The 12,023-nt window shown below is 29.3% G+C and overlaps 1 protein-coding gene across 1 annotated transcript; it reads left to right on the top strand.

Annotated features, from left to right (window-relative positions):
* Window positions 1–3,935: 3,935 nt before the first annotated feature.
* LOC148772904 (RNA polymerase II transcriptional coactivator KELP-like) lies at window positions 3,936–5,187 on the top strand. Its single transcript, XM_088821250.1, has 3 exons — window positions 3,936–4,093; window positions 4,208–4,313; window positions 4,970–5,187. Exons 1-3 carry the CDS (start codon window positions 3,998–4,000, stop codon window positions 5,056–5,058), a joined length of 291 nt encoding a protein of 96 aa, XP_088677376.1. The 5' UTR covers window positions 3,936–3,997; the 3' UTR covers window positions 5,059–5,187.
* The last annotated feature ends 6,836 nt before the right edge of the window (window positions 5,188–12,023 follow it).

Raw genomic sequence — 12,023 nt, 5'->3', positions numbered from 1 at the left:
GCACAAGTCTACTATGAGATATATTACAAGATAGATATATCACAACAAGTTGCACTTTTTTTTTTTTTTATAATTAAATGAAGTTGGACTTTAGTTGGAAAACAAAGTGCAACTTTTATTTTTCAACTAAAGTGCAATTTTGCATATATCCCTTTCTTTTTTTCCAAATAAAGCCATATTTATAATTGGCAAAATATATTGTGTATACATTTTTTTTTAGGATCAGTCTAATGAGATTTTAGGTAATTAATAGAAACTTAATAACAGCTTAATCGTTAATAATTTAATATTAAGAATAATTTTATAACAGTTTAGTCATTAATAATTAATATTAAGAATACAGGCCTTCTCTATTATTATTATTATTATTATTATTATTATTATTATTATTATTATTATTATTATTATTATTATTATTATTATTATTATTATTATTATTATTATTATTATTATTATTATTATTATTATTATTATTATTATTATTATTATTATTATTATTATTATTATTATTATTATTATTATTATTATTATTATTATTATTATTATTATTATTATTATTATTATTATTATTATTATTATTATTATTATTATTATTATTATTATTATTATTATTATTATTATTATTATTATTATTATTATTATTATTATTATTATTATTATTATTATTATTATTATTATTATTATTATTATTATTATTATTATTATTATTATTATTATTATTATTATTATTATTATTATTATTATTATTATTATTATTATTATTATTATTATTATTATTATTATTATTATTATTATTATTATTATTATATTATTAATATTATTAATATTATTAATATTATTATTATTATTATTATTATTATTATTATTATTATTATTATTATTATTATTATTATTATTATTATTATTATTATTATTATTATTATTTATCATTATTATTATTATTATTATTACTATTATTATTATTATTATTACTATTACTATTATTATTATTATTACTATTATTATTATTACTATTATTATTATTATTATTATTATTATTATTATTATTATTATTATTATTATTATTATTATTATTATTATTATTATTATTATTATTATTATTATTATTATTATTATTATTATTATTACTATTATTATTATTATTACTATTATTATTATTATTATTATTATTATTATTATTATTATTATTATTATTATTGAGCAATTCTCTATCTTATTATCGTTTCTAGTATATCTTGAAAAGAAATTTCAACCGGCTTTTTTTCTGGAAAATAATAACAATTCAACTTATATTTTCTCATAGAAGAAGTATCATTAATGACAATTTATATTTTTGGGGTAATATGCTATAAGTCCCTCGTAGCAAAATTAATTTGAACTAAATGACAAGTCTAAATCCAATTTTTTAATGAAATCTCTAGATTGAAATAATATATGATTCACATCCTTAATTTTTTTTTAATTCCTATCTTGCCCTTAACCCTAAATATTATAACCAACATATTCACATTTCTCTCACAGATCTATTTTTCCTCTTTATTTTTCTGCTCTCTCTTTCTCCACCTCTCTCTGTATCTCGCTCTCTTTCTTCTTTATTTTTCTTCTCTCCCTTTCTTTGCCTCTCTCTGTATCTCGCTCTCTCGGTCTCACTCTCTCTATCTCGCTCTCTCATTTATTTCTCTCGATCTCAAGCTATGACAATGGAATCGACTATGGTGCTGGATGTGGTGGCATGGGGGAGAGACGGCGATGGCGGCGGCTGCTGCTCGGGGAAGCGCTCATGGTGACCCGGTTTTTGGCCATGAGGATGGGGTCATTGGGCGGCGGTGCTCGGGGCTGGGGAATTGTGTAGGTGGCGCTCGACGTTGGGGGTGGGGATGGGGGGCAACGGCAGCATAGGTGGGGTTTGTGGCATCTTTAGCGCCGTGGTGATGTTGGCGTCGCAGATCTAGGGTTTGGTGGAGGAGATCTACGATTTGGTGGGGCGGATCTAAGACTTTTTGATTTCATGTCTATAATTGTCTATGATTGTCTATGGGTGTCTATGGTGTCTGACGGCTAGGGTTGAAAAGAGAAATTAGGGTTTTATGAATATGTGACTACGGATTACTATAGTTTTCTACGAGTGTCTATACATGACTACGGACTACTACGATTTCCTATGGAATTCTAAGAAATCGAAAAAAAATTAAAAAATCATAATTTTCCATATTATGTAGGAAGAAAAGGAAAAATACGAAAAAGCAAAAAAATAAAAATAAAAAAATGTTCTACGAAAAAAAATAATAACAAAAATGCTAGATGCGAAAATAAAAATGCTAAATGCAGAATGAAAAAATGATAAATATAGTTTAAATATTACTTGATACATATTTCATTTTTTGTATGTGGGGGCATATTTGGAATCAAATTTAAAAAGGATGTAAAACAAATGTTTAGTTAGACTTGTCATTCAGTTCTAATAAGTTTTGTCACCAGGGACCTATAGCTTAAGCCCCCTATATTTTATCACTAAAAAAAAGGTGTTATTGGTGACAACAAATAAGTTGTCACAAAAGAAAAATTGTTATTGGTGACAAGTTCAATTTTATCACTAAAGAAAATGTGCCATTAATGACAACTTGATATTGTCACTAAAGAGAAATTATCATTAGTGATAAAATAAATATCATGTCACTTAATATACTTGTTTAGTGATAAATACACATTGTCACATATTTTATTGTCACTAATTAATATTTTTCTTGTAGTGTCTGAACTCTGAACCATGTGTGGACTTATTGGTAAAGGAGTTTTATGTCTGAATCTCTTTATGAATAAGTACTCATTGATGAACTTATTTGTAAAGACCCCAAAAACTCTTATTATTTTAGGGCAAATGGCAAAAAGGCCCATCACATGGGACTTAAATGCATTTTTGTCCACAAAAAAAACAGTCTCTCAATTAAGCTCATCCCCATGTATTTAGTCTAAAATACCCTCAATAATATAATTATTAACAATTCCACCCATTATGCTCTAACAATTCCACCCATTACTGGCCGGTCAACGCGGGAATCTGGCTGGAAAAAAAATATTTCAGAAAAAAAAATTATTTTCTGAAAAAAAAAAAAAGTTTTGGGGGTTAGTGTGATATATTTGTTTAAATCCGGGGTCAATGTGTAATATTAAAGAAGTTAGAGCATAATGGGTGGAATTGATAAGAATTAGGGTTAAAATTGGGGTCAAAATTGAAATTAGGGTTAAAATTGGTTAATTGATGAAATTGGGCTAAATTGGGGTGTAAATCATAAAATTGGAGTTGAATTGGGTTTAATGAATTGGGGGTAATTTTGGTATATATAAAAGAATTTTCCTTATTTGCAAATAAGTTTGAATGGGGTGGATTTATTTGAAAGACAAAAAAATTGAATGTCCCTCTTTTAATTAAGTGCCCTTGTCATGGGTTTTTTTGTAATTACCCCATTATTTTATTACAATAGGACTTACTATTACCCCGCAACATAATCTAAACAGTTTTCTAATAATAATAATAATAATAATAATAATAATAATAATAATAATAATAATAATAATAATAATAATAATAATAATATGAAAATTTTCATCATAAGTCTGAATTGGTAACAAACTATTTCAACTTACCACGCAGTTTGACTTTTGAATTAGATAGCACATTTTCGTTTTAAACTTGGGAATTCAAAAGAATAGTGGAAATAGTGGAATGCATAATAAAAAAATGTGTGTGAATTAAGGCAATAAATAAAGTGAGTTATTTAGTACTCCTCTAAATACTAATGAGTATCGTATTCTGCGGGAAGGAAAATCCATAATTCCATATAATAAAATCAATCATTCATTTAATTAGTAGTACGTACCATATATAAGTAATTAATACCAAAGGAAATTAATTCCCAATCATAAATATTATTTATTAGTGGTCGTCGACTCGTCGACTCGCATTCCACATCCACATAAACCCTAAACCAAGTGAAAAATGGAGAGAGGCGGCGATGGTAAGAAGTTGGCGAAAAAAGATGGCGCAGCCGAAGAGTATGAATATGATGATCAGGGTAACCTCGTTATTTGCCACGTAAGACAGACCTCACTTTTTCTTTTATCTGTCTATTAATTTGGATTATTATATATATATATATATATATATATGTGATTAGTAGCTGAGATTTGTTTACAAGGCCGTGTTCAGCTATCATCTACAAGAAGGGTGACGTTAGCAGAACATAATGGGACGATTTTGGTATCAGTCAGAGAATACTACACCAAAGGCGACAAAGAGTTTCCTTCCGCCAAAGGTATATTTATATATATATATATATATATATATATATATATATATATATATATATATATATATATATATATATATATATATCCTTTTCTTTTCAATTTAAAAATTTATCTGATACATTTAATTTATGCAGTGCAAACTGATTTTAATTAAATGGCTTCGAGTTTATTATTATTAGTCGAAAACATATATTATGACCCTTTTTTTCCTCCTCTCTCATTGAGTTCTTTGTTTATATTATGTTTGTAGCATGCATCATAATTATAAGTATACGATCTAGGTCAAATAATCGTTTATGTTGCCAATATGGGGAATCGATCCTAATATTTGTCACCGGTTTTGAACTCACAATTTTTCTCTAAATTTGTATGCTCGTTTTGTTCTTTTCTTTATTAAATTATTAGCTGCATGTGTTAATATTTTGAATTAATGTGGAAGAGGTGGTAGTACATTGGTATTAATATAGTATTTGCTAAATAATTATTATAAAGGAAAAACGACCTTGTTTCACTAATGAATTAGTATAGATCAAATCTATGTTGCATGTCCATAGAATGAGATTTGTTGGTTGAAGATTTTGATTTATTAAAAAAAAATTATTCACTAATGAAGTTATTAGTCGATCGATGGAGTATTTGAGAAAGCTTGATTGGCATGCAGGAATAAGCTTAACTATGGGTCAGTGGAAGGTGTTGAAGAATAATGCAGCTGCCATAGATGATGCCATCCAGATATTCAAGTCCAGCTAATTGTGTGATTAGCTAATTAAGCTGGCTTCCTCATTCTAGAACTAGATACGTTCGATTAATCCGTACAATGAAGCCCATTTTTTTTTTATTATTATTATTGTTTGATGGTTGAGGATGCTTGGTTTTATAACCTTATTAGTCAACATGGGGCTTCTATTCTATCCCCTCTTTGTTTTTTTTTTCTTTTTCTTTTTGAACACGATGATGCATTTCCGAAAGATTGCTTTATACAGAGCCAACAAACATTCTACTATAATTATGGACATGGGTGAAACAAAATTTCAATTCGATACAACGCTGCAGTTTAGAAATCAAGATCGAACTAATTAACTCGTACGAAAAAGGTTTTAAAGATAGACTACCTTTGGTGACATGTCCGAAAATTGAATTTCAGTCTGGAGTGGATTATCCCACAAGTTAATCATACTTTGTCCGAAATTCATAGTTTAAACAAATGTTTTAACCTGAAGATTGTTTGACACCGTTCATAAATGATATTTTTAAATTTTAGTTTTTATATACATTTCTAACAAATACGTTATTATTGTTCTACACCTTTTTCGAAGATGTCAATCATATAAACCTTTTGTAGTTTTCATATATATTCGATGATAATTTTGATTTTACAATTTTGCAGTTTTACATTATATAATCTTTGAAATTGTTTTTAAATTTTGATAATTTTGATACGTTATTATATGTGATCAAACTATGTATTTTTTTTTTACTCTATTCATACTAAAAAAATATTTTTCTATACTATCTATAAAAGTATGAATGATAGGGAAGATTTCTTCCATTTTGTATGTGTATAAAAATATCATTTGAATACGTAAGATTTGAGGGACAATTAGGTAAATTGATTAATAATAAGTAATTAGTAATATGAATAGTTTAATACATGAACAAATATGATTTTAAATAGGAAAAAAGTTAAATAGGATAATTAATAGTTATATGATTCATAAATATATGTAGGATTTATTCTTTAGAGCTCCCATCTTCTCTCTCTTTCATAAGTTGGTGGCTCTTAAACTACATGATCAGATGCACTCTACGATTGAAAATCAAAGCACTACTACTTCAGTCCATCCACTCATGAAGCACCAAAATAAAGTAAGATTATCAATTTGCAAAAAATGCCTGTCATATATCAAGATGGATTTGATGTTGATTAATTAATTGTCAGAATCACAAGTAATGGTTTATGGTGAGTTACCCAAATAAACCTACTCTGCAACCGTGCAGGCCATCTTCATGAATCTAATTATTTTCTTGAAGAATATGTATGATTAAGATGAATTCCAAATCAGGCTCTTTTATGTTGCCTGAGATGCGCCTTATTTTGATCTAACCGTTAGAGGTAAAACACGTACCACAGCCAAAGTTTATAGCAGATTTCTTTGCAAATTATGATTTATTGTGCTTCCCTCTCTATTTTGTACGTCATTGATGGTGCATTCTCCATTTGACTTAATTCATAGATAACTCGTGTTTTTGCATTGAGTTGATGTTTATGTTATATCACTGTTTGTTTAGTACTTCATTCGAAACAAATTTTTAATTGTTGCATCTTTTTACTAGGTACAATAAGAATTTAACTGAAAGCACAATTTTGATTGTGCATCCAACTTTATACGTAAAAACTTAACACGTAACAATATTTAGTCTCAAGTCTAATCTTTTGGGTTTCACTAAAGGCACTCTACAGACTCTAAGGCCTTTCTTATCTAATTTGGTTTCTCAAAAAAGTACTGCATGTGCCGCAAGGTGGGCTACAAACCTCTAGCTAATGTATTTGTATGGGAAAACTATAGTTTATGTCCATAAACTTTACCACTAAAATAATTATTGTTCTCAATTTTTTCATCCACGAAATATGTCCTCAAACTTGCCACTTTTTAACAATTTATATTTTGTCGTCAACTCTGTCAGTCAATTTGGACAGAAATATCACGTGTAGCGCATGTGATGTTGATCTGGCTATTAAATGCCGATCTGGCTGACACTCCAAGATGATGTGTTCGAATAAATGACGTCGAGTGACATGTGATGCTCGAACTTTGCGAAATTATGGTAGGCAATCTTGTTGTTGCAGAATTTCACCACAATTTGATGCTTCGTACGAGGAATTAGGGGGTGGGGTTTCTCCATTCGATTCAAGGAATTAGGGGGAAAGAGAAGTTGGGGATTTTAATGACAAATTGGGAATTTTAATATTGAAATACAGGGAAAGAACCACATATCACCCCCACGTCATTTTTTTGGCAAAGAACCACATATCACCCCCACGTCATTTTTTTGGCCACATCATCTTGGGGTGTCAGTCAGATCGGCATTTAACGGCCATATCGACATCACGTACGCCACACGTGATATTTCGATCCAAGTTGACTGACAGGAATTGACAACATACATATATTGTTAAAAAGTGACAAGTTTGAGAATATTTTTCGTAGATAAATTTTTTTGAGGACATAAATCGTTTTAGTCGTAATGTTTCAAAACATACACTGTAATTTTCCCGTATTTGAATTTAGTTGTATCATGCTTAGTTAAAGACATGAATGATTAGTATGATAGGAACTAATAATATTTTAAATTCCTACTTAATTTATACTTTAGGATAATTATACTTCATTAGTTTATTCGTTGCTTTATATACATGAATGTTAGTTTTATTGGCTGTTCCCATATAACAAGAAGTTATATGTCAATATATATATATATATATATATATATATATATATATATATATATATATATATATATCGTGCAACGCACGTGCACATGTCTACTTTAGTAAAATGTACCAAATTCGTAGTAAAAAGTCTTCTGCTACACATTTTTTATGAATTTACCCCGTACCATAATATAAGAGCGTGACAAAAGCTTTGCTATGGTAAATGACCGTAACAAATATACTTTTGCTACGGTTAATCTTAGTATTTACTACGACTTCAAGATTATCATGTAGTAAAAGGTACCTGTTGTTACGACTTTTTACCGTGGTCAAAAAATTATAGTAAAAAGTCATTTTCTACTAGTGTCAATGGCATGTGTGTGCCTTCATTAACGTAGATATGTCAATAATTGCAAATTCTTTCTACGTTGTGTGTTTTATTAGATTGTTTATTTGATCTAGTATATTTAATGGTAAAATTTGACAAAACCCCCCATTACATTAGGGTGATTATATTAGGCTCAAATTTATTTTTCATTTTTAAGATAAATCCAAAACATCTATTATTAATGATACGAACCCCGTAAAACTTGTTACGGGACCCAATAATCTTATGCGGAAGCAAGAATGGAACGTCCAAAGAAAGCATTCAATTGGCGGAATTCGGAATATTGACCCCGTAGCAATAGAGAGCTAGAAACCAATATTATCAAGGTTAAAGTATTGACCCCGTGATTATTATGAATCAGAAACCAATACTATATCGCTAAGATAGTGCACAAGAATCCACTCGCAAAATATTCCAAGAGTTGTTGAAGAACAATGAAGGATAATTTTTAATCTCTCAAATTAATTAATGCTTACAAACGTCCAAATAATACTGAACTTAAAACAACCTATTTATATGTGTCACTGAGACCTAATCTAATAAGGAAAATAAATGGGCAATTTGCTATAGCCCCCTACATACGTACATCTGGAGATCAAGAGAAAAAAGATGAAATGGATTTTCGAGATACTGGGGAAGTTGGGGGCAAGATTTGTGGAGAGATGGAGAAAAATTAGATGTGTTAAACAAATTAACAGAATAATTAGGTAATGCGATTTTGCCAGAGTGGATTTCGAGCGTGATTTTAGGGGGAGAAATATTATGAGAATTTTTAGGTAATGCGATTTTGGAAGAGATTCTGCATTTAATACCGTATTTTTAATTTAATATAATTATACTAATTAGTGGGGCATATAAGGTTTAGGCCCAATGAATTTATGTTACATATCAATTACAAATTAAGGATTTAACAAGTCAAATCTCAATGGGGGTGTTTAACAAATAGCCCCATATTTAATGGCATAGTTCAAATATTATTAATTATTCCTTCCTTTTTTTTTTTTGGCTTAAAATACATTTATTACAATAATATGGCAAGTTCATTTAAACCTTTGCTACAAGTCATTTACAAAAGCAACCACCTAGAACAAATACATGTTTTTTCTTACTTCAATACCACCAAAAAAATAAACTAGAGAATAAATAAATAATGAAATAAATACCCTTAATAAAAATCAATACCACACAAATATTAAAAATTTAATTATATTTCTTCAATACTAAACACACAAAACCTCTCACAACCCTCTCCCCCTCCTTCTGCAAAAAAGGACATGATCAGTTAATTGGTTTTTTGATTTGAGCATGATGATGCTAATTACTTAGATCACCTGAGGTAGTGAAGTAAACGAACTGGGAGAGTAAAGCGGATCAGTAGCTTGACAACTTGATGATCCTGAGGTACTTGCGATCACAGAACACGTGAACTAGGTCGTCGGTTGATCCAGCGGAAACCCCTCCGACGCTCAAGTCAGACGTGCGGAAAGTGGAAATAGTCCAGAGAATACAGTTGATAGTATTGCTCAGTTAATAGGACGTACCTTAAGGAATGAGTTCAAACCTTTATTTATAGCTTAGTTGAGATTCTCGGGCCCAAACCTTACTTGAAGGTGATTGGGCCTCGGTGATAATGGTCTTCGATATTGGGCTCGTGGTCCAGTATGTAAGGAAATTGTAGGCCCATTGGGTTGGCCCAATTAGGCATATCAGAGCATTTTTGCGATTTGGCCATACGAACAATTATTTACTTAGTGAAGGATATATATATATATATATATATATATATATATATATATATATATATGAGCTTATTTTATATACCTCCCCTAGGTAGGGATGGCAATGGGTAAGGGTTTGTTGGGTCTTAGACCGGAACAGACCCGTTTGAGGTGGGTGTGGGTAAGTTAAATGGTTTTGGGGTGGATAATAATGGGTTTATGTTTCTAGAACCGGATGAATATGAGTCGGGTTAAGGGTCTTATTGGAACCGACTCGTAAACATATATTATATTAATAGCTAATCTATATATATAAATTAATTTAGGATTTCATTCATCAAAATTCCAAATTTTTTCGTGTCTATTCTCATTTGCTAATTTTTTATCGTTTCATTTTTTTGAATCTTGTTTCTCGTAAGTAATATCTATCAAACATGTCGACCACCGCTATCCGTCTTGCCTTCTGAATTTATTTATGGTCCAAGTTAAATATAATTAATTATATAATCTTATTATTCACTTTATATCACTTGTATAAGTTTTCAAAAATATTTTATTTTAGCTTTGAGATTTTTTTGTTAAAATATATAGGCAAAATATTATGAAAGTTAATATATTTTTTTATGTTAAAAGGTCTAGCGGTTCTGCCGTGTCAGAACCGTTAATTCGGGTATGGGTTGGGGCAGGTCCGGTCTAAGCTAAAACGGGTTGACGCGGGTCTGATTTTTATATATTTTTTGCAAGTCAGTTCTCGGGTTTAGGTGAACTCGCCTAATAACCGACCCGTTGCCATCCGTATCCCTAGGTACCTAATAAACTAGGGATAAACCCAAGCATAAATCTTCTTTTGGGATACCCCTGGAGAGGGGAAAGTACTATACTGCATTATATGCAATTTTCGCCCAAACTGCATTTAGTATTTCGGGTCCTGCATTTAGAATATTTGGTCTTGCATTTAGTACTTTTCGCTGATTATTTATTATATTCATTTTATTTTTATACATTATTTGTTTCGATTTTGTTATTTTTTTATATGTATATCTTTTTTATTATTTTTTTAATTTTTTTTAATTTTAACTTTTTGTTAATTTTTTTAAATCAATATGTTTACTATACTAAGACCATATGTAACTGTAGTAAAATATAGTTATTTGTAGTAATGTTCTTTCTTTTTATCCCAATTTTTTAGTCATCCAGTTATGTATAAACACGAATATCAACAATGCTTATGTTCTTTTCGACCGCCGAAGAGAGAGTTATGACTTTGGGAAGCAACATCGCCGATTGGAGGCTTATGGGGCTGGATTTGGATCTGCGAGTTGAAAGAGAGGAAGAGAGACGACAGTAAGTTAGCTAGGGTTTAAAACTGATTTTAAAAGGGCATTTTAGTTACTTCAATATTCTAAATTAATATCAAAATAGAGGGAGGTATGTACCACAATGTAAAATCTCTAGTGGTTAGTTCCATATATATTTTCCTATATGGCTTCCGGTGATATTTTAGTCAAAATGAATCAATATATCGCCATATTTTAGGGTTTTGAAGGAATTTTCATTATTCTTTATGTTTTGTTTTCTTGCTTAATATTATTTAATTTATTTTACTCGTATATATATTTAGAACATAATTGATAATTTACTTTGATATTAAATTCTGAACGGATCCGCTGCTTTTTGGAGATAAGCGGATTTCATTCAGCTCATGACAAGTCGAGATTTAACTAGCTGTAAAATTTAATTTAACCCTTAATTTTACCTTTAATTGATTTATTTTTATTATTTAAAAAATACGGTAAATTACTTTTGTTAAGTGTTTTTTTTTTTTTTGTTTATTTTTTTTTTTTTTGTTTTCTTTGTTACATGTAGTCTAAAATATCGATCAAATTTAAATCTGAATAAAGTAATTTAACATGCATTTAAATTGTGGTTTTGGGGACTTCTTCGATCCTACATCCGATATAAACATCGGGTGGATCTTCTACTGCCATGTAATTTTTTTATATTTTATAATATATTCTCCCACTTGGGTTAACCTATAGGGGAAATAATGATGCTTCACCCGGTGAATATAATCTGACACCCTAATTGATACGATTCCCACTACGGGTTCAGTTATGGCCCATGGGGTTTTAGAAATATAATTATAAAATAAATTAAAAAGGACACATGTCAAAAA

The sequence above is a fragment of the Erythranthe guttata genome, chromosome 1 (genome assembly GCF_056151865.1).
Source record: "Erythranthe guttata isolate IM_541 chromosome 1, IM_541, whole genome shotgun sequence".
Lineage (NCBI taxonomy): Eukaryota > Viridiplantae > Streptophyta > Magnoliopsida > Lamiales > Phrymaceae > Erythranthe > Erythranthe guttata.
The sequence above is the reverse complement of the archived record's forward strand: the minus strand, read 5'-3'. Positions and strand labels throughout refer to the sequence as shown.